This window comes from Oryctolagus cuniculus, chromosome 8, assembly GCF_964237555.1.
Source record: "Oryctolagus cuniculus chromosome 8, mOryCun1.1, whole genome shotgun sequence".
Taxonomy (NCBI): domain Eukaryota; kingdom Metazoa; phylum Chordata; class Mammalia; order Lagomorpha; family Leporidae; genus Oryctolagus; species Oryctolagus cuniculus.
The window spans coordinates 8,394,934-8,417,407 of record NC_091439.1 but is presented as its reverse complement, the minus strand read 5'-3'; the positions used below and the strand labels follow the sequence as shown (position 1 = coordinate 8,417,407).

The following is a 22,474-nucleotide window of genomic DNA, read 5'->3' as shown; positions in this document are numbered from 1 at the left end:
GTTAACAACAAACTTTGTTTTTTTTTGAACATTTATAATATTTTATCTAACTAAAATATATTAACACAGCAGTGCCTTTAAAATGTTTTTAAGTCTCTATCTTCATTATCTGAGTATTTATTATACTAAAATATATATAATGTGAAATTTATATTTTGAACCATTTTTAAGTGTACAGTTCTGTGGCGTTAAGTACAAGCGCATTGCTGTGCACCCATAATCATCATTCATCTCCCTTTTTTTTAATTGCTATTGATTTGAGAGACAGGGGTTGGGGAGAGAGAATATGTGCACTCTCATTCTCTGGTTCACACCTCAAATGCCCACAACAGTCAGGTCTGGGGCAGGCTGAATCCAGGAGCCAGACACTCTATCTAGGTCTCCACTATGGGTGGCAGGGACCCAATCACCTGAGCCATTGACCTGAAGCCTCCCAGGGTGCACATTAGCAGGAAGCTGGAATCCGGAGTGGAGCTGGGGCTTGAACCTAGGCACTACAATATGGATGTATCTGTCCCAAGCTGTCACCCAGCTCAGAAGAACTTCTAACCTTCATCAGCTGAAAGCTTTTAAACAGTAACTGTTCATCCCCTCCTCTCTGCAGCCCCTGGCAGTCACCCTTTTACCTTTTGTCCCTAGAAATCACTCTAGCGCTGTCTTATGAAACAGATCATTTGTCTTTATCTCATTGTTCTGAGCCATTCTCAGGGTCATGCTATTTGTAAAGTGTGTTAATGAAGGCTTGGCTTCTCTAAGAGCTTCCAGGAATTGGGACTATACAGGGTCTCAGCTGTCAGATCTGATGACTGTCGCTTCCTCTGACTCTCTTGGCCAATTCTCTCACCTCCATGGCTTCCTCCAGTAGGCAATACCAGCTAGCAAAGCAGTGACGAAGTTAGTTAAGGACTGCATCCTGAGAGTGAGCACATAGTGCTCGCTAACTAAATGGCTAATCTTGGCCACTCATGTTCTTCCTTTTAACTCTCTCTGGTGTGGAACTCTGGGTGGAGGTGGAAGGTGGGAGGTGGCAGACATAGGATTGCTGAGAGACTCTGTGATTGTTACCTGATGATCGGGATACTCTGAAAGGACAGGGAAATGTGGGAGTGAGTCTGAGACGAGTAACCCCAGCCTCTCTTCAGAGCAGTGAGGTTGGTTTGAAGTGTTTGCCACAAAGTGGAGAAGTATCGGATAAATAAACAAGGATACTTCAACAAATGTGGGGAAAACAGAATTAAAAGATTAAGTTTATTTCGGTGTAAAAAATTTTGAAATCCATGCATAGTTTTTCCTCTCACACATTTTCATGAAATGTTTGAGGACCTCTCATATACAAAAATTTCATTTTTTGTCCCCAAATAAATTCATTTTTGAATTTGATCTTTGCAAGCACTTTGATATATCCTTATAGCTGACAAATGAAATTTTTGCTAATTATTTTTCCTCCATTGATAAGTGAAATCTCAACTCAGGAAGAGAAAAAAAGCTAACAGAAAATTAGGAACAACCAAATAGCACTTACCTAGTAACTCAGGCACACTCACTGCTTTTTGCTGCTGGGTTATCTTATAGTTTAAGTCACTATAGTTTATTTCAATGTGCACAAGATTCTCCCTAGGGATTAAAAGGTGAGTTAACATAGTCATGATTTTCAGCATAACTTTTAAATCCCATCTGGTGAAAGGTAGTATTCACTTTTGGGTTTAAATGCTATTTATGGCATTGTATTCAACATTAATTACAATTAGCACCATTTAGAAGGCACCTTTTTTTCTGTTGGGTTTTTAGGAAAAATATCCTTTCCTGAAATCTAATACTTTTTTCACAGTTCATTCCTGAGAAATTCTAAAAAAGGCATTCAATTGAAATATCTGCTGAGCAGGCAGAACTGTCTACTGGTCAAGTATTTACAAATGTTTAAGGGTGTATTTAATTTTAATTCAAGTACTTGTTCTATTCTTTGCTACTTACACAACCCTAAGGAAATCACTTTGTTTACCTGAGTCATGATTTCCTCATCTGCTGCAGGATATAGGGTTATGGAGAGGAGAAGTTGAATAATGTAATAAAGAATTGGCATACAATATGGTCCGTATTAGTACTCAATAAATATTAGTCATTTACTCTATGCCATGGATATATAAGTGGGCAAAGACCCTGTTTCCTTAATGTCTTCTAGAAATCATCACATGTGATCAGAGTAGAAAACACTGCTGTAAAATAATAGGTGTTTGTTCTAAGAGACTCGGACCCTCTTCAGCCAAGACTTCCACCTTGAACTTCAGTGATATATTTATGGCCTCTGGGTATTTTTATTTGGATACCTAACAGATATTTCGAATATAATATTTCCCAAACTGAACTCTGGGTATTCCCCCTAGCTATAATGTAAAATCCCACACTCCATAGCCAATCCTGCATGAAATTCTGTCTTACTTTCAAAGTACTCATGTATCTAGAGCCTTACTACTTTTCACTCCACTCCACACTACCATCTCTGCCCAAATCTCCATGAATTCTCCCTAGAGTTTTGCAAGTGTTTCTGACTGGTCTTTCGACTTCCATTTTTAATGCATCCACTTCAACAAATACCTACCTTCTGTTCTTTACACAACAGCCAAGCTATCCTCCCTTAACTCGCCAAAGCATGTGTCTCTTCTGTTCAACTTCTCCTCCACTCCAGCTTCCCCATCCCAGTCTCCCCAGGACACTGTAAGGAAAGCTCCTCCATGGAATTCTGTGAACCACTGTTTAGAAGTTTGCTTAAACGTCACTTTCTCAAGAAGTTCTTTCCTGATCATAATCTACAACACTGCCATCAGCTTTTGTGTCACCCTTCCCTACCACCTTCTAACATGCCTCTATACATTTATTGTCCATTTCCATCCCAGTGAAAATAGGTGCAATGAGACAGGGTTTTGTCTTTCATACACTGAGGATCTCTAATGCCTAGAACATTTCTTGAATATTACACATAACAGGTGCTCATTATATATTTATAAAATGAACACATAAGGGAACAAATTAAAGATTATTCTAATAAATAAATGGATAAAATATTAACCTGAGTTATGAGCTAAGGTGGAACCCAACACCCTCATGATTTTCAGGTAATAATCACTGTCATTAGGAATGGATCCTATTATTAATATTTCCCGGAATCACGTGATGTTCTTTAATATATCTAAGGAACATGGTTGTAAATCACTCTCCTTGGTTTTTATAGTCTTTAAAATCAATATGTCCAATCATAATTAATTTGAAACACATTATTAATATATTTACTTAATTTCCATTGGTTTAATCCTGGGTGACAAAAGAATGTACTGTGTTTGAAAAGATAATCAGGAGATATAATAACGTTGACAAATAATAAAGTAGTCACCAAAGTAAAGAAAATAATAAAGTTGTCTTGGAAATCCATACATTTCAGTAATATTTCAATCTTTTTGTCCATAATTATGCTCCTAATTTTCATGTACACCGATAATATCGTTGACTTTCCCAAGCACAATATTCATGATCATTTCCAAGCTTTACTCGTCTCTATGTTAGAGAGAAGATAAATTTGTCCCCCACAAAAGTATTGTGAAATTTACTCCATTGTATCTGCAAGCTGATTTGTCCAGTAATGTGGGTCTCACTGAATCTGTGCCGCATGGTGAGAATGAACTTCTTTAGTATTTAAATCAAAGGATATTTGTTTCTATCAGAAGAGGCATAATTATAAAATAAATAATAAGGCCAAAGAGAGCAAAGAAAAAAACGAGGCTTCATTGCATTACAAAATGCTCAGGAAATGCTTGTGGGTGCCTGAACATGAGTGCTGCATGAAGGGGAATGGATTGGTTTTGCATACAGCATACCAATTTATGACTTGTTATTATAAAATCTGTTACTTTAAAATAAAAACCTTTTAAAAAATTCACTTGTGTGACTAATGACTAACTTTGGCTACAGTTTACCTTTATATTCATCTCCTCACTGCCTGCTTCAGTCCAGGTGAGCTTCTCATCATTTAATGAAGTTCAGCACCCATCACCTAAAACTGTAGGCTGGGGCCAATTTCTGCCCCTGAAAGAGTCACATTCAGCCCTTGTGATTTAGTTAGGGAGTGCTTCCTTTGAAGGCTTCCTGATGCTTAGGGTTTTTTGTTTGTTTATTTTTTAAAATTAATTTATCTATTTTAAAGAGTTAGAGAGTCAGAGATCTTCTGCTGGTTTACTCCCCAGATAGCGGCAATGGCCAGCACTGGGCCAGGACAAAATCAAGAGCCAGGGCTTCATCCATGTCTCCCACATGCATACAGGGTCCCAAGCACTTGAGCCATCTTCTGCTGTTTTTCCCAGGCCATTAGCCGAGAGCTGGATGGGAAGTAGAACAGCCAGGACACGAACTGGCCCAGGCCACCCTGATGCTTGGATTTTATATCTGCTCTCCTGTCAAACTAAAAATGTGTGTTCTCATTTACAACTTTTCCAGTGTCAGTACAATGACTTCTTAATTATACGTTTGAGTTCTGAGTGCCTCTGTCTGGGACTCAGGCAACTCCTCAATCTACCTGCCTTTGTTCAGCTACGTGTCTTAGTCTTCCTGTTAATGGCCCCCCAAATTCACCATCATGGAAGGTCACCATGTGTTAATTATGTGATAGGATTAATTGGAGAGCTTTTAATGTACTCTGACTTTTAAGAAAAAAGTACAGTGCTTTCTATGATTACATTGTTTTATAGATGGATTTCTTTTCTGATTCACCTGTATGTCTCCAACCCAGGCCCAAGTTCTCGGCATATTAAACAGTTCAAAGTGGCCTTCTACGTCACATTTTTAAAATATCGTGCTGCTGGAGGCAGAAGTGTAAACAAAAGTATAGTTTCAGATTTTCCAGCTTGTCTTCTCTCAGTGTTCAAAATTACATCCTATCAGTCCTATCTTAATTAAAACATTTTCCTTTCTAATTTGGAAAGACCATTTTACTGGCTTGGCATTGATATGAGAGGAATGTTTTTTATTTTATTAAAACAAATACCCACTTAAAACTGAAATCAAAACATAGTTTCAAGTTAGGGAATTGCTGTGCAAATATAAATCAGCTCTAACACATTGTTATTTTAATAGATATATGTATAAATAATAATATATTGCATTGCTATTTCAGATCCTAAGGCTAAGAATGTAAATTCCCAAGAAGAGAAATATTACTGTTGCTTCCTGATGAGACAGGAAAGAATCCTGTGTGACGCATGACTTAGAATTTCTTAGAGTTTTCTAGAAAGAAAACTAGTTCAATTCTCAGTTACGGAGGAGAACTGGAATCATATATCTCTGTGGAAAGCAGGGGGGACCAGAGTCAAAGCAGGGTCAAACAGCTGTGGCTGAGCCAGAGCTGAAACCTGGAGCCAGGATCTCAGACCAGATCTCCCTCTTGGGTTGTGAGAACCCAGTCACCTGAACCATCACCACTGCCTTCCAGATTTGCATAAGTTGGCATAACTTCTTTCTGAGCCTTGACTATCTCGACAGGACACTTAGTTAAAAGGGGGCATGCTTCCATTTCCTCCTTTGTAAAGTGAGAATAATAATTTCTGCTCCATCTACCTTACATAATTACAGAAAGCTTCAAATTATGCAATATAGAGGTAAGGACACTTTCATATGTTAAAAAGTTAATGGATATTAGTCAGCATTATTACTTTCCACAGTTAAGGCAGTAAAGGTCTGGTCATGAGAAAATCACTCAGGCAAGCTTCATTTTACCTTCCACACAATTAAATTTAGGGGTTGAAGAATGTGCCTTATCTTACTTAAAAATTCTTTTCTCTCATTGTTAACTTAGTGACATAAGCTGTCATTTCTCTTAATTGATGAGAATTTCATTTCCTAAGTGTTTGAGTTTCCAGTAAAGAAAAAAGTCATGTTAATTATGAATCATTTATAAGGTTAATAAAAAATTACCTGATATATTCTTGGCTGTGGTTCAACTTCTTGGAGAGATATTTCAAAGCTTTTTGACTTGGGAAAGTGGTGTAAGAAATAGTAGCAGGATATTCTGTTTCTTCACAAGAAACAGGGCAGCTGGAATTATGTGTTCCCACTGTACATAATTCCTTAAATTCAATGTGGTCTGAAATGAAAATGAGGAACACATTCAGAGAATAGGAAAAATTAGCAGCATGGAGAATAATGCTTTTTTTTAAGTTTGTAAGTTTACTTTCCATGTTAAAAAAAAAGGTGCCTAGCAAGTGCTATCAGTACTTTCTTTTCTTTTTTTAAAGATTTATTTATTTATTTATTTGAAAGCCAGAATTACAGAGAGGAAGAGGCATAGAGAGAAGTCTTCCATTCACTGGCTCATTCTCCAAATGGCCACAATGGCCAGAGCTGGGCGTATCTGAAACCAAGAACCTGGAGTTTCTTCCAGGTCTTCCACATGGGTGCAGGTGTCCAAGGGCCTGAGCTATCTTCCTTTGCTTTCCCAGGCCATAGCAGAGAGCTGGTTGGGAAGTGGAGCAGCCGGGACTTGAACCACCACCTGTATGGGTTGCTAGCACTACAGATAGTGGCTTTACCTGCTATGTCACAGTGCTGGCCCCAATCAATACTTTTTTTTTTGCATGCATTTCATAAATACAACTTTGGGAACATAGTAATTCTTCCCACCATACCCTCCCTTCCCACCCACACTCCCACCCCTCTTTCTCTTCCCCTCTCTTGTTCCCAGTCTTATTTTTTTTTTTTTACTAAATCTATTTTCATGTACCTTTATTTAACTCTATTTTAGGTAGAGTTCAACACTTTGTATAAGAAAGAAATAGAAAAAAAAAAAGAAAAAAAAAACAAGAACAAACACTATTTCTCAACAGTCCAGAAAAGGCCCCTTTGAAGTCATTGCATCTTGAAGGCAATTACTTCTTTTTTTTTTTTTTTAGAAACTTAATGATCTTTAAAGAACCCAAGTGCTAATGCGAATGCTTAGATTGTACTATAATTGTGAGACATGATAATATCCTCCACTTAATACACGAAAGCAAAGTAATTCTTTGAGAGCAAGTTTTACTATTAAGCTTGGTAATACAACACTGAGAACAAGAAGTTAGTGCACAGTGACTGCATGGGGAGTTAGTGCACAGTGACTCGTGTTGTTAATTTAGCAATTAACACTCTTATGTATACTATCAGTGATCACCCAAGGCTCTTGACAAGAGCTGCCTAAGCTATGGAAGTTTTTTGGATCCACAATCTCCATCAGTATTTAGACAAGGCCATAGTCAAAGTGGAAGCTCTCACTTTCCTTAAGAGGAAAGTACAACCTTCTTTGGTGGCCTCTTCTTCCCACTGGGGTCTCATCCACAGAGGTGCTTCATGTAGAACAATTTTTGCCACAGTGTCTTAGTTTTCCATGCCTGAAATGCTCCCTTGGGTTTTTTAGCCAGACCAGAATGCCTTAAGGGCTGATTCTGAGGTTAGAGTGCTACTTAAGGCAATTGCCATTCTATGAGTCTGCTGTGTGGACTGCTTCCCATGTTGGAGCATTCATTCCTTTTTAATTCTATCTATTATTATTACCAAACACTTAGTATTATTTATGTGATCCTTTTAACACTTAATCCTATCTATATAATCACTTTAACACTTAAAATGCTGTTTTTACCACCCAGCTTAAGGGGACTTTGGGTCCCTGGGCAAAGTTTTAAACTGTACCCTTAGAAGTAAGTACATAGGAATATATGCAGAACTATACAGCTTTACAGTTACAGACTTCATATATTTCACAATTACAACTTTAGGATCATGGTGATTTTTCCCAAAGTGCCGACCCTCCCACCCACACTCCCACCCCTTTTTCTCTTCCCTCTCTTATTCTCACTCATTTTTAACCGTGATCTATTTTCAGTTAAACTTACACAGATATGGTTAACTCTAGTAGAGTTCAACCATTAGTATGAAAGAAAAAAGGTAAATAAAATAAGATAAAAGAAAAGAAAAAAAGGAAAAAAAAACTTCAACAGTCGAGACAAGGTCTGTTCAAAGTTCTTGTTTCTCAAAGTGTCAATTTCATCAGTACTTTCTTCTTTTCTGAGCACAGCAGTGGCAACAATGTAAAACACAGGAGTTGCTGTCTTGGAACTCCTTGAGTCACTGGACTCAAATACTTGTTAGAAAGGAGACAATCCTTCTAGGAAGTCCCTGGGTATATTTCCAGAAAATATCAGATACTTGGACAGGAGAAAGATGGCAAGTAATGTAACATTTGCCACTTTGGGGGAACTTTAAAAAAAATCCTGAAAGTCCATGACTCAAGCCGAGCTTTGCTCTACACTTGTCTCCAGATGTGGTGTTGTGAACTGTGCGGCCAGGTGCTGGGAGTCTCTTGTTTCTGTGAACCCAACAGTTCCAAGTCAGCTCCAGAGGTTCTCTGTCTCTGTTCCCTCTTAGCCCCCTTAGAACAACCAGGCTAGTCATAGGAATCAGTCCTGGGAAAAGCCTCTGCAGGAAGTAGACTTTGTCTCCAGCTTCAGCTCTTGGAACTGACTGCCAGTGCTCTTTCTCACTATTCCTCACTCTTGGGTTTTGAGCCTGAAATCTTTGTTCTTGTGAACACACCCTTCACCAGGACACTCTGACTGATGATCATCTTTGAACTTCTCTTCCAGATTCTAAGTTTTTGTCTCTTTTTTAATTTTTAATTTATTTGAGAGGCAAAGAAAAAGATAGGTGGATAAAGAGAGAAAGGAGAGAGAGAGAGAGAGAGAGAGAGAGAGAGAGAGATGATTCAGTCTCCAAATGCCTACAATAGCTGTGCGTTGGCCAGGGTTGAAGCCAGGAGCAAGGAAATCCATGCAAGTCTCCTATGTAGGTGCTAAGAACCTAACCCTGTGCTGTTACCCCTGCCTTCCAGAAAGCTTTGCCTTAGCAGAAAGCTGAGATCTATAACCAGTCAAAATTTGAATCTAGGTACTCTGGCAAGGTTTTAAACTGTACCCTTAGAAGTAAGTACATAGGAATATATGCAGAACTATACAGCTTTACAGTTACAGACTTCATATATTTCACAATTACAACTTTAGGATCATGGCGATTCTTCCCAAAGTGCTGACCCTCTAACTGGTGTCTTAACCTCTAGGCAGAATTCTGTTAATTCCCAGTCTTCCCACACTCACATACACACAGTCTTACCCACTCATACACTCACACAGGCACAAATACTTTTCTGACGCCTGTGCCCACAGCGGCCCCTAAAGAAGTGTATGTGGATATATTTCCCCAAGTTCTTCTTCAAATCTCCATCAAGAAAAGAAAATCAGAAGAAATTTGCCAGAATAATTTCAATTATCTTATTCAGTAATATAGCTTCTGCCTACTTAGCTTGTGAGCTATATATATAATATTTATATAATGTATATTTTATTAAAAAAAATCCTATCCTAGTTAACAGTAATTAAAATGAACAAACCTGTTTAAACAATCTGTGCTGTCCTCGACATATTTTCAAGAGTAAGATAAGCAATTTTTATAGAATGGTATATAGTGAGACTTCCTTTCAATAAAATAATCCATGAATGAAAGTCATAAATATGAAGCTATAAATATGGAGAAATTTATGGTAGATTATACTAGTGTAGCAATAGTGGGGATTAATATAAGAAGTATATAAACAACAGTCAACTGTTTGGGGATAAATTTCACAAATAAATATGGCATGCATAGTTACAATTCCATTTATGTGAAATGTTATGGGTACATTTATGCATAATACATGTATAATGAAATGAATAAATGAAAGGATGTTTCCCAGAGAGAGCAATTTTCAGAGTGATGCAGCTGCTTCTACTGATTTTTATTTCTTTTTTTATGCTTTACTTTTTCATGTTAATGTAATAATATTAAAAGAGAACAGATTCAGTGCAGGTCATAGCTACAATCCTTAGGATATAATGTTACCCCTTTCCTCCATCCTAACTTCCCCCCTTACCTCTCCCTTTCTTTCCTTTTATCTTTCCTTCTTCTTTTTTAGTTTTAGAGACAACGTATTTTTACTTAAGATTATAGCCAAGGACTTAATTCTTTACTAACTAAAGAGATCTACAGGTAAAAAGTAAATCCTAGATCAGTGGTAATATAGAAAAGAGCTATAAACAATAATCATATCAAAGTATGATGGGGCTGGTGTTGTGGCATAGTGGGTAAAACTGCTTCCTGCAACACCAGAATTCTATAGGGGAACCAGTGCCTGTCCTGCCTGCTCCACTTCCAATCCACCTCCCTGCTAATGGCCTGGGAAAAGTCAGCAGAGGATAGTTGAAGTGCTTGGGCCCCTGTCACCCATGTGGGAGACACGGATAAAGCTCCTGGCTCCTGGTTTTGGCCTGAATCAGCTCCGGGGAGTCAACCAGGGGATAGAAGACCTTTCTCTCTGTCGCTCCATCTCTGTGTAACTCTGACTTTCAAATAAATAAATAAATCCTTAAAGAAATAGGGAAAATTTCACCCATATGAATAAAATTTTAAAATAATATGAGAGATCATGTGGTGTTTGTTTTATTCAACATGATGTCCTCTAGTTGCATTCATTTTGATGCAAATTTGAGAATTACATTATTTTTATAGTTGAATAATATTCTATTGTATATGCCTGTGCAAACATACACACACACATATTACATTTTCTTTATCCATTCATCTGATGATGGGCATCTTAGATGATTCCGTATTTTGGCTATTGTGAACAGTGCTGCTATAAACAGTGGTGCAAGTGTCTCTTTGATACAATGTGTTCGTATTTATTGAGCATACACCCAGTATATATGGCAAATCAACAGTCAATATCAGGCTTAATGCATTTCCCCTCAGATCTGGAAAAAGGCAAGGATGTCCATTTTTATGACTCTTATTCAAAACAGAACTGGAAGTATTAGCAAGATTAATTAGGGAGGAGAAAGAATTATAAGTTATCAAATTCAGAAAAGAGGAAGTCAAATTGTCCATGTTTGCAGATGGTTTCTTTTCTATTCCATGATGTTTGAAATACTCAGAGCAAGCTTGTTTTATTTACAGAATTAGAAAAAATAAGGACATTTTAATTATAGAAATTATAAAATTTTAAAAGCAACATAGAGATTTAGAAATAAAAGTTAAAATTATCTACTATTGCTTTGTCACTATTAATCTTTAAAATCACATGTGTCTTGAAATCAGAGGATTTGTGTGTGTGTCTCTGTGTAATTTCCATATTTATGTAAACTACTGTTCAAAAAATTAATAAGCTCCTTCTTTTAGTGTATTTTATGTTTCCTGTATAGGCTATTCATAGTACTGATTGAATGTCTTGTGTTAGGCAACCTTAATATAGATCCTGAAAATAAACGAAGTAAATCACAGCACTTACCAAGTAGAGGGGAAACACAATTGTAGTATTTCTGTAGATCACATTCTACCCCATTTCCTTAAAAACAGTGAGTATATAAAGATTACATCTTATAAAACAGGCAAACCAATGGCAAAAGTATGTTTCCTATCTACAATCATCGATCAGTTTATCCATATAGACATTTATTCTTCTGTAAGAAAACACGTGAAAGCATGTTGGACCCACTGGAGATATTTGTTGAAAGAATAGTGTTTTTGTCTCTTTTCTTACTTACTTCTTTCTGACTATGTAATTCTAAAACTCTACAAGTGGAATAATATTTTAAAATTATCGGTAGCTTTCCTATTTGTAACTGCGTTCACAGCTCTCCTCGTTTGATCCTACTCACAATCTGTGAGGCCAAGGCTGACCATGGTACAGGTGAATACACTGAACTCAGACAGTGGTTGCCCAAGACTGTGCGCCAAGGGGCCTTGGCATTCTCTATGTCTTCTATTCTGTTCTTTCTATCCACCGATGTGTATATGTCCTTGGTGCACTGCCTTTCTAGGGGTAGAATGGTACAGAAAAGTATCAATATTTGGTCAGTACTAGCTGTGGATTGCAAGACAAATTGTAAAATCAATATGTATTAGACTTGGGGTTGATCCCAGTGCTGATACTGAAGCCTTAGTATTTGAATCTTAACAAAACATTTATCTTTCCCGACAATCCCTGTGGTGTCTGAGGTTACTCACAATGTTTAGTTGATAATACTAAAAATAACCAGTGGAGATTATCTGCTTAATATTTGTAGGCAATATGTGGAATTCTTAGCTAACCTTGAGGAAGTTCTCTCTCTGAGGGAAGCGATAGAAAACAAACGAACAAAAACAACATTCAGCATTAGGTTGGTAAAAATTCTCATTTTTTTCCAAATTGTGGCTTACCTCATGCAACATTATTTCTTCCATTATAAAGAACAATGAAATTTTAGAAACAACCCATATCTAAAAACCTGGTTTAGGGGATTGCTTCTGCAGATTTTTAGTGGAGTTGCTTCAACTAATTCATTTGTGTCTATAAGTCTCAATTTCCCCATATAAAAGACTTGAGGAATGTGTAAGGATCTAATCAAATAAGAAAGCACCTGATCCATCCTACAGTTCATGCAAATGTCATGCTTGGTGTCTTGTACACCATCTTGCCTAGTTTCTGATGCATATGAGTCTTTGAATTTTGTGATAAATACTGCATTTTTAAAAATGTAAACATTATTCCACATCAGTTAATTCAGACTTATTCCTAGTAATGAGGCCATATAACTGGAAATGACAAATCAGAGCCAGACCTAGCAGTTTTACAGAAGGACAGTTTCTGGAAAGGTCAGAGAATAGTGATCAAGAGTCTAGAAGGAAAGAATAAAGTGGACTTCTTGTGATTTGATTGTTGGTTTTAGCCCTTGTTTCTACTCCTGTGGAAATGTGGTCTTTCTACTTTTTACTTGTTGAATATTATGGTTAGTGGTGTATTAAGCCTGTGATTATAGAGTGGATTTAAGTTATGTTTTTGCAAAAATTAAAGAAAAATGAAAGGAAGAAAGGTGGGTGATTGAGGGAGGGAGAGAGGAAGGGAGAGAAATATGGTTTTCTTCTTAGAATTGTACCTATGAAATATATGAAACCTATAAAAATAATAAATGTTTAAAAGTATTATAAAACTGAAAACAAAAAGAAGGAGGAGATTATTTGAAATCCATGAGACACAGTTTGCTAGGCAATTGGTAATGTCAGGTGGGAGCCTCTGTGTAAGGTGTAGGGTGAGGGGAGAGAAAGAGAGAGAGAGAGGAGAGAGAGAGAGAGAGAGAGAGAGAGGAAGTGGGCTATAAACGGTAAACTTGTAGAGCCAATCTTATATGACCTTAATGCACTATACATTTCTTTATAGCTTTATTCCAGGAAGGAAGGATACCTGAATTAAAATGTCCAACATTTATAAGGTATTCCATTTTCTATGCCAGCCATTTTTTAAACCATTTAAATACTTGTTTCATATTTATAACAACCGCATAAAGTAAGGAACTCTTACGCTCTCAATTTTATGGGATACACTGAGAGGTTAAGATCACCTAGGAGAGAAATTGTGGCATTCGCATGAGTTGGCTGGATCAGATCCAGCTCCTCTCCACCCTCCCTTATGGCCTTCCTGACTGCCAGCCTCTGAGATTCATGGATCTGTAAATGTTTCAGATGCATGCAGAAGAGCCCTGAGGTTTCTTTTACAGTCCCCAAGAAAGAAATTTCCTTACCATGAAATCTTCATGGTCAGTAAGAGCTAAATTCAAGGTCAAATTTTGCTTTCAAATTGAGAAAATCTTGATGTGCAGTTGCAGACGTTTGAGAGCACCTGATTTTAATCTTTGGAAATAAGAATTGGGACCCACCCTAAAAACACACCTTTCTTTTCCAGAAATCTCTACTATGGTTCCATGATTTTGAATTGCTCAGTGATAATTAAATTTGGCCAGTGAACATTTTCCAGTGTAAAATTTCCTAAGAGTGGAAATCAATATAATGATGTGTAGATTTCCTATATTTCAAGTTAAAGGTAATTAAGGGAGTGGTCTTCATTCTTTGTTTACCTGGAAGCAGAAAGGGCAAACATCCACACTGCTTTTTTATGTACTGGGCTTTGCATTCCTTCAAGCAACCAGAGGTGCTGTAACTGCTGAAATTCTTCAGTTTCATGTTAGGATTACATTCTCCCCAAGGGTACTCCTGATGGACTGTCTAAAGACAGAAGAAATGCCTGATTTAAATGAATCCACACATTGTCCATCAGAGAGGTTGCTTTACAGCTCTTTAATATTTTAATTGAGTGTATTTGCCAATTTTGCCTACTCTATTAACCTTAAAATCCCTAAACATAAATGCAATAGTGATAATTTGACATATATTCCAAGCTCTAATCAATGAAATCAGACAGATTAACTCTAAAAATTATCTCATATAAGAAAAACAAAAATCATCTATATAAATGTTTGATTAGCATATTAACTTACCCACAAAACAGCAACCAAAATCACAAGAAAAAAATCTTTCACTGAGCATAATCCTGTCCCAGGCAACAAGGTAAGTACTTTCTTCATGGACCTGCATCTAAACTTCATGATAACTATGAGAGGGAAATATCACCACCCCTGATTATGCAGACAGAGCATGGAAATTCAGGAAGTTAATTAAGGAAATTACTGAGAAAGTGGCTGGCAAATGGACACCTGCCCAGACCACATCGAAGCTCTTCCCACAGTCATTTTCACCTTCTCAGAGTTCCAATGAGAAAACTGCATAGCTCAGCAATTTGGGTGTCTCCCTGTGGCCCCATGTGTTTCTGATGAAATTCAGAGTCGTGCTGGATTTGATAGGAGTTTCAGCTTTCATTTTACTGTGTGTGTGCATTCGCTGTATTCTCTAAATCTATGCCTCCAGATGAAGGAAACGCATCTGAAATGAACTCTGGCATGCCCACTGGGGCTCCAATGGCATGGAGAAGGGGGCTTCTATAGAAAAGTAGCATTTGTGTTGAAGGCGTTCATCACCCCACCACATTCACTCAGACTGCACTTTTACCTTCACTTGGCGGATTGTTGCCCGAGCATGCATGCCCACTGGCGACGACAAGCCTAGACCATCGAACTGTGGCACTTTCCTTGGAGAATGGATAACAAAGATGATTCCAGCATCAGCAAAACCCACTGTTGGGTTATCAGTGAACGCCTCCTGAAACAAAAACATCTGTTCCCCCAAGTTGCTCAGTGGTTCTATCTATTCTACATAAGTTTAGGATTGAGTTTTATCATCTCATGAGAGCTTTGACTTATCTAAAATCAAATTTCATAGTAAAGCTTCAATATTAAGGTTTCATATAAAAGCTGTGAAAATTAAGCACCTAAGACAAAGTCCAGGTTTTCATGAATCCCATTTCACCTTGGGGTAAATGCCCCGAGTACAAAAGATCACTGTTAATGGTTCAATTATCGTAAGCAAAAGGAATGGACTTAAGAATATAATGATTTTTGTTGAATAACAACAGTTTATGTAATTACATTTTATAAATGTGTTTAATACTCTATTTTTAACTCCAAACTCTATTTCTCATGGACGTGACATGATTTTCTAAGAAACATGTAATTGGTTAGTCTGGAATAACATTTCAGTGGTGTTGAGTTGCTGTATTTTAAAAATATTTGGTAAATTCTATTTAATAAGATGCATAACTAATATTTGAGCTGACCGAACAGTTAATATTTTAGTGACCTGAACCTATTAAATACATGTACAATTATTGATAGATGCATGCCTTGCTGTGTGCTGTGTTGTGTTATTTGAGCATAAAGAAAACTACCTTGAATGGGAAATAGGAAAAAGTTATGATGCGATCCTGTAAAAAATTCTTACAAGTGGCTAGTGGCCTCTTTCATGTAGATTGGGAATTGAGAATCAAGAAGACCAGGTGTGTTTCTTACCTTTGACATTAATTATGTTGTTTTTGGATCCTGCATCCATCAACATTTCAAAATCTTCAGTAATGAAATCACAATAATGGAACAGAATATCCTCTAAATTTACAATACTAGGAATGTTTATGCAAGAAATAAAAGGAGAACACAGTGGGAACTATACCAGACACCTTTGAAGAAACACCGCTGCATCTCCCAGGTGTTTGAACACATGTCCCCCTAGCCTGAACACTGACAAACTCTTAGGCCAATTACAACTTTCCAAAAACTAGGCTTGGGCAAAGTCCATTTTGTACAGCATTCTGTACATAGCAATGAGTTTTCATCACTTTTACAGATATAAATTCTTTGATTTGTCAAATGTGTATGACTAGTTGCCTTCTTTACATGAAAATCTTTCTAAGATCTTTTAAATGCATAGAGTCATCTTCAATTATCTATTTAGAACACAATTTTGCAACTTGGAAATTTCTACTTATTTTATAGTGTGACTATTTCCTGGAGTCACAATAATGAAAGACAGTTAAAAGTCTCCAGGTTATGCTCTAAATTGTTCCTTTTTTATTTCTAAGTCAATAGTTATATAGAATCACGGGAATCTAGGCTAAACCAACAAAAGCTGAGATAATATATAATTTCTGAGAGCTTTTTTACAGGGTAGACATTTCTGGTCACATTTTTTGATTCTCCTAATCCCACTCCCCCCTCTCATTTGCCTTCAACTTTGTCTAGACTGAAGAAAATTCAGTACCTGATTGACATCGAAGACCAAGTTTAAGCCTCTACCAGACACACTCACTTTTTCCTTTCCTTGCTTATTTTCACCATGATTAAAAGTAAAGCAATTTCCATATTCAGTGAAGACATGTGCAAAATCCTCCAATATGAAAAGGAACGAGATAAAATACAGTTATTAGAGTGTTTTGTCATTTCAAAGGTTTAAATTGTCTAATTTCAAAAAAAAAAAAAAAACCCACAGATGTCTAAATGAGAATATAGAAACATCAGAAAGAATGGCCGTCTGGTGATTTATACATGTCTTCAGGGATAGTTTTCATTTGGAAACATATACACTCGTCAATTGGCCTGTGATTATATAAAGAATACATTTTCACATGTAATTAGACATCTTTTCCCCGCACGCAAACACTGCTTGTTTTATGCTTCCCTGTGGATCTGTGGCAGTGTGTTTCACCTGTGAACTACTTCAGGACCCTGCCTTTGAGAAACCCCTTCCCCTCCGTGCTCACTGCAGGTCAATCATGTCACTCTGCTCCCTTGACCCTCCCGTACCAACGTCTCTGCCACAGAGCTGGGCCAATCTCAACAGCCCACCCTCTCTACTCTGTGATTGGTTCAGGAATTTATATGTGTCACAAAGAGAGCCAATTAGCAACTTACAGGGGTTTGGGGCATGGATAATGTAGTGTCAAACTGTAATAATGGGAATCTGGTGTTGCCAGCAGCCTCCGTGTCTCTGAGTGGGGAGGGCTCATACAGGAAACAGCCATGCAGAGTTATGAGACGGAAACAAAGACAGGATCTTAATGATAGTCTTGGGCTGCCTTGGTTCAGTGTTTTCTGAAGCCAATTCTACTCTTAGGCTTCCCACTTGAATGAAATCAATTCATTTCTTTTGCTCTAAAGCTTACTAGAATTGGGTGTTCATAATATGCAACTTGAAATTCATCTCTAATGCAAAATTTCTGGGAGCTGAGTTTGAGCATGATGGTAAACAAAAAGCAACCTAGAACAATTTCTTCTCTAAAGTAAAATTGTAGCCAGTGGCTTCACCTCTGTCAAATGTCTCTCAGCTAATTTTCCATTTCCTACATGCCAAAGAAGGCTACAACAGGGATAAGAAATTGAATGCAAGAGTAATGACTTTGTGGAATTTACTTAAAAGCACTTAAGAAAACAGATTACAAAATTGCTACCTGGATGGCCGGTGCCGCGGCTCACTAGGCTAATTCTCTGCCTGAGGCTCCGGCACCCTGGGTTCTAGTCCCCGTCAGGGAGCCAGATTCTGTTCCGGTTGCCCCTCTTCCCGTCCAGCTCTCTGCTGTGGCCAGGGAGTGCAGTGGAGGATGGCCCAAGTTCTTGGGCCCTGTACCCGCATGGGAGACCAGGGGAAGCACCTGGCTCCTGGCTTCGGATCAGCATCAGCGCAGTGCGCCAGCCGCAGCGGCCATTTGGGGGGTGAACCAACGGAAAAAGGAAGACCTTTCTGTCTCTCTCTCTCACTGTCCACTCTGCCTGTCAAAAAAAAAAAAATTGCTACCTGGAAAATGGGATCCACTACTGACGTATCTTTCCATTGGCAGATTCCAGATATCTCCAGCACTTTCTCTTAAATGTATATTAATCACATAAAAATGAAAACTGAATTGCACATGTGTTATGAGTGAATATATATGTATATGTGCATATATCTGTTAACAAAATATTTCATGGATATATAATATATACAATTTTCTTATTAAATGCTGGATCCACTCATTTTCTGTAGTTTCTTTTCTTCTTCTTCTTCTTCTTCTTCTTTTTGACAGGCAGAGTGGACAGTGAGAGAGAGAGACAGAGAGAAAGGTCTTCCTTTTGGCATTGGTTCACCCTCCAATGGCCACCGCTGCCGGCACGCTGAGGCCGGCGCACCAGAAGCCAGGTGCTTCTCCTCGTCTCCTAGGGGGTGCAGGGCCCAAGCACTTGGGCCATCCTCCACTGCACTACCGGGCCACAGCAGAGAGCTGGCCTGGAAGGGGGGCAACCGGGACAGAATCCGGCTCCCCGACCGGGACTAGAACCCGGTGTGCCAGCGCCGCAAGGCGGAGGATTAGCCTATTGAGTCATGGTGCCGGCTACTGTAGTTTTTAATATCACAAAAATAAAAAATAATAGTGGTTGCTTAATGATAAGATTATCTTGGAATAGGTTGTGATGAATGAGAAAAATTAAAACTTTTTTGTTAAATTATTTACCTGTTGGAAATACTATACTGCAAGAAATGTAATCAACATTCAGTTCACTACCTTTCCTTATGTAACTGTGTGAAAGAGGAAATTTGTCTCATGTGTATTCCACAAATCTGATATCATAAGACCAAGTTGATGAAATATAATCTTTGAGAAAATTAAGATGGATTCCCTGTGGGAGTAAACTTTATCCCAATATGAAACAGCACAGCAAAGTAGTCTATTCTATTGATAGTGTTGGAGAGATATTAAATCATTACCTTTGGGCCACACGGCTTTCCAAAAAACTGACATTTCAACAAAGTGTTGTTGTTGAGATAAAAACCATTGTTCCTGACAAACTCTGTAATGCTGAAGTTTTGATGACTTGCAACAAAATCCATAGCTTCTTTAGAAGCAGTAGAATTTGCTCCAATATCCTGAAGATGGATGACTTTGGATACAATATCCCATAATAAAATCACCATACCAAATTTGGCTACAGCATCAGATTGAAACCTATTAGTTGGAAGAAAGGCAATGCTTAGAATAATAAAAGCTGGTGATTAGCCAGAAGACAGACACTAAGCATCAGGATTCTATCAGCTCCTCTTTTTATCTCCTACACTATACTCCAATCAAGAAAAATTGGATTTCAGTGGTCTTTGACATATGGTGAAATTTACCCTGCATTTGTACATACAGTTTTAGTTACTTGGAATGTTCTCCAGACCCTACTCTGAATGAATCCCAATGGATATGTATTCTCTCCTTCAAAGAAAGATCTGGGAATGTGTAGTTGTTAGCACCTAGGAACCAGATTTCCTGGGTTCAAGTCTCGGGGTCGACATTTTCACTGTGTTAGTTTCAGGTGTATTTTCCAGCATTCCCTTCCTGGTACCTATCTCGTTACACCATGAGGTCCATAGTAGAGCAGAACCTGAAAACACTGCAGCTGGTCTGCAGAATCCACTTGTGGGGGAGCGGTCAGCAGTTTTTCAATCTCTCCCTTCTGCTTTCTCAAATCCTGGGCAAGGTGAAAGTGAGACCTGCTGAAGCTGCCGGGTGTCCTGCAGGTCACACACACCTCTAGGATCAGAGGGAAGAAGATGTGCGTTACCAGCTTCTAGGCGTTTCCCTGTCTCCACATGTGTTTTTCCTTCTGACTACCGGCACTGCTGACTTTGGGGCCAGAAACAGACCACAGACTCACAGTGACTGCTCACCCAGCGAAAGCTTCCTCCCCAGAAATACATCTCTTACTCCATGTCACTCGTAGCTGACTGTTTCTCCAATCAAGCCCTGATCGTTACAGCCACGTAGTGGTATGACTTACCAAATGCCTTCATCTACCCGGCATTTCATTTCTTCCCTTGTTAAAAATAGTATATGTTCATATAACCTATCTCAACAAGGATAAAAAGAAGTATTTTTCTGAAAACTTGTAGAAGGGTACCGGGACTATAGTGACTATTAGGTAAGTATTCATTAAATAAATGTCTCATTATTGTCAATGTTCTAGCAACCAAAGCAGAAGTAATGTACGTATCCTAAAATCTGTGTTATTTTGTGATCCTCATTTTGCTGAGAAATTCCTGCTTTGTGTTAGGTACGATTCTTTATTTGCATGCTTCTTATTCTTTTCCAAATATGATCATTACTTCTATATTTTGAATTCTGCAAGTTTTGAAACTAAGCAAACTTTCTCTCTTTAAATTGGCTGCTAGAAAGCATAGAGAGGACTGTGTGGTCCATGCTTGGTACACGGACAGGGCCACGTGGTACAGGGCTTGTGATCATTCCTGGATCTGCTTTATGTCATGTACTGTAGTTTTGCTTTCCTTGATATTATCTTTTATATGTATACAGTTTTCCTTTCTAGCACAAAATATATGAAATCCTTTCCGAAAGTGGATCATACACAAAACAAAACAAAAAATGGGGGCCAAAAAAACACGTCAAACCAGCCTTTTATATGTTTTCAGAGATGAGAAAATAGTTTTCATGATCAGCATCTTATATAAAACCTCACTTAGCCATGTGGGATCCTTGCAGAGACAGCCCAGGTACCAGAGCCCTGTGAATGGCCTGCTTTCATCTCATTCTTTCATCCTTCCTTCTCCGTTCCTTTCTTATCGAAGATTCATTTATGTATTTAAAATTCAGAGTTAGAGAGGGAGAGATGAAAGAGAATGAGAGAGAGATAGAGAGACAGAGACAGACACACACAGAGACAGACAGACAGAGGGAGAGAGAGATTTTCTATCCACTGGTTCACTCCGGGATGGCTGCAATGGCTAGGGCTGAGCCAGGCGGGAACCAGGAGCCAGAGACGTCATCCAACTCTCCCACAGAGGTGACAGGGGCACAAGCACTTACTTGAACCATCATCTGCTGCTTTTCCCAGCGCTATTAGGAGGGAGCTGAATGAGAAGTGGAGCAGTGGGGACAGGAACCAGTGCCCACGTGGGATGCTGGTGTTGCAGGTGGAAGCTTAACCAGCGATGCCACAACACCAGTCTCTCAGTTCTCTTTTCTGAGACACTATTTTTTTAAAAGAGATTTTATTTATTTTGAAGGCAGAGTAACAGAGAGGAGAGAGAGAGAGAGAGAGAGAGAGAGGTGTTCCATCTACTGGTTCACTCCTCAATTGGCCACAAAAGCCAGGGCTCAGCCGAGACAAAGTCAGAAGCCAAGAACTCCATCAGAGTTTCCCACATGGATGGCAGGGACCAAAATCCTTGGATCATCATCTTCCACTGCCTTCCCAAGCACATTACCAGGAAACTGGATGAGGAGTGGAGCAGCTGGAATTCTAGCCAGAACTCCAATGAGGGTGGCAGGTGTCCCAAGTGGCGCCTTACCGCACTGAGCCACAATGCCAGCTCCTCTGAGAGTACTCAGCCTCTGTTGTAATAGTATTCCACCTCACTACAGTGTATCCCAAGCCTTACCTGTTGTGATCAAAGTATTTCTGGGACTCTTTTGAAGAGTTAGCAGTTTACATTAACAACAGATACTGGGGAGAAACGCAATGTGAATCACTAGTAGAATGATACACCTCGAAGCTATTTCAAGTTTCTGACAATGCCTCACAGGATACCAGGGTTCTGCAACCAAGAGTGTTGGATTTAGGAAAAAGAAGGGCAGAGTCGAAAGCAGTTTATTTGCTTCAGCTTGTTTTTCAGAGAATGTATCAGACAAACTTAGCGTGCAGCATTGTGTTTAGAGAGGGCCAGATCACCACAGACAAGCAACAGGTAAAGCTGCAAAAAAAAAAAAAAAAATTAAAATAATTGGAGGCAGATTTTCTGAAGGCATGATGTGTGAAGACATGTCCTGCAAACAGGAAGAGCCTCCCAGCTCTCTCTTTTCTGCATCTGGGCCACTCCTTAGCTTTTTTTTTTTTTTTTTTTCAGGCAGAGTGGACAGTGAGAGAGAGAGAGAGACAGAGAGAAAGGTCTTCCTTTTGCCGTTGGTTCACCCTCCAATGGCCGCCATGGCCGGCGCACTGCGGCCTGCGCATCGCGCTGATCCGATGGCAGGAGCCAGGTACTTCTCCTGGTCTCCCATGGGGTGCAGGGCCCAAGCACTTGGGCCATCCTCCACTGCACTCCCTGACCACAGCAGAGAGCTGGCTTGGAAGAGGAGCAAACCGGG

General features: G+C 38.7%; 1 protein-coding gene across 1 annotated transcript in view; it reads right to left on the bottom strand.

Annotated features, from left to right (window-relative positions):
• The window catches only part of ASIC5 (acid sensing ion channel subunit family member 5), a 33,045-nt gene that overhangs the window by 1,025 nt on the left and 9,546 nt on the right, over positions 1-22,474 (bottom strand). The window contains exons 3-9 of the mRNA XM_002716885.3: positions 19,096-19,333; positions 16,618-16,743; positions 14,977-15,126; positions 13,989-14,136; positions 11,387-11,443; positions 5,956-6,124; positions 1,523-1,614 (exon numbers count right to left, since the gene is read on the bottom strand). Coding sequence (XP_002716931.2) covers positions 1,523-1,614; positions 5,956-6,124; positions 11,387-11,443; positions 13,989-14,136; positions 14,977-15,126; positions 16,618-16,743; positions 19,096-19,333 — 980 coding nt within the window. The remainder of the gene's footprint in view (positions 1-1,522; positions 1,615-5,955; positions 6,125-11,386; positions 11,444-13,988; positions 14,137-14,976; positions 15,127-16,617; positions 16,744-19,095; positions 19,334-22,474) is intronic.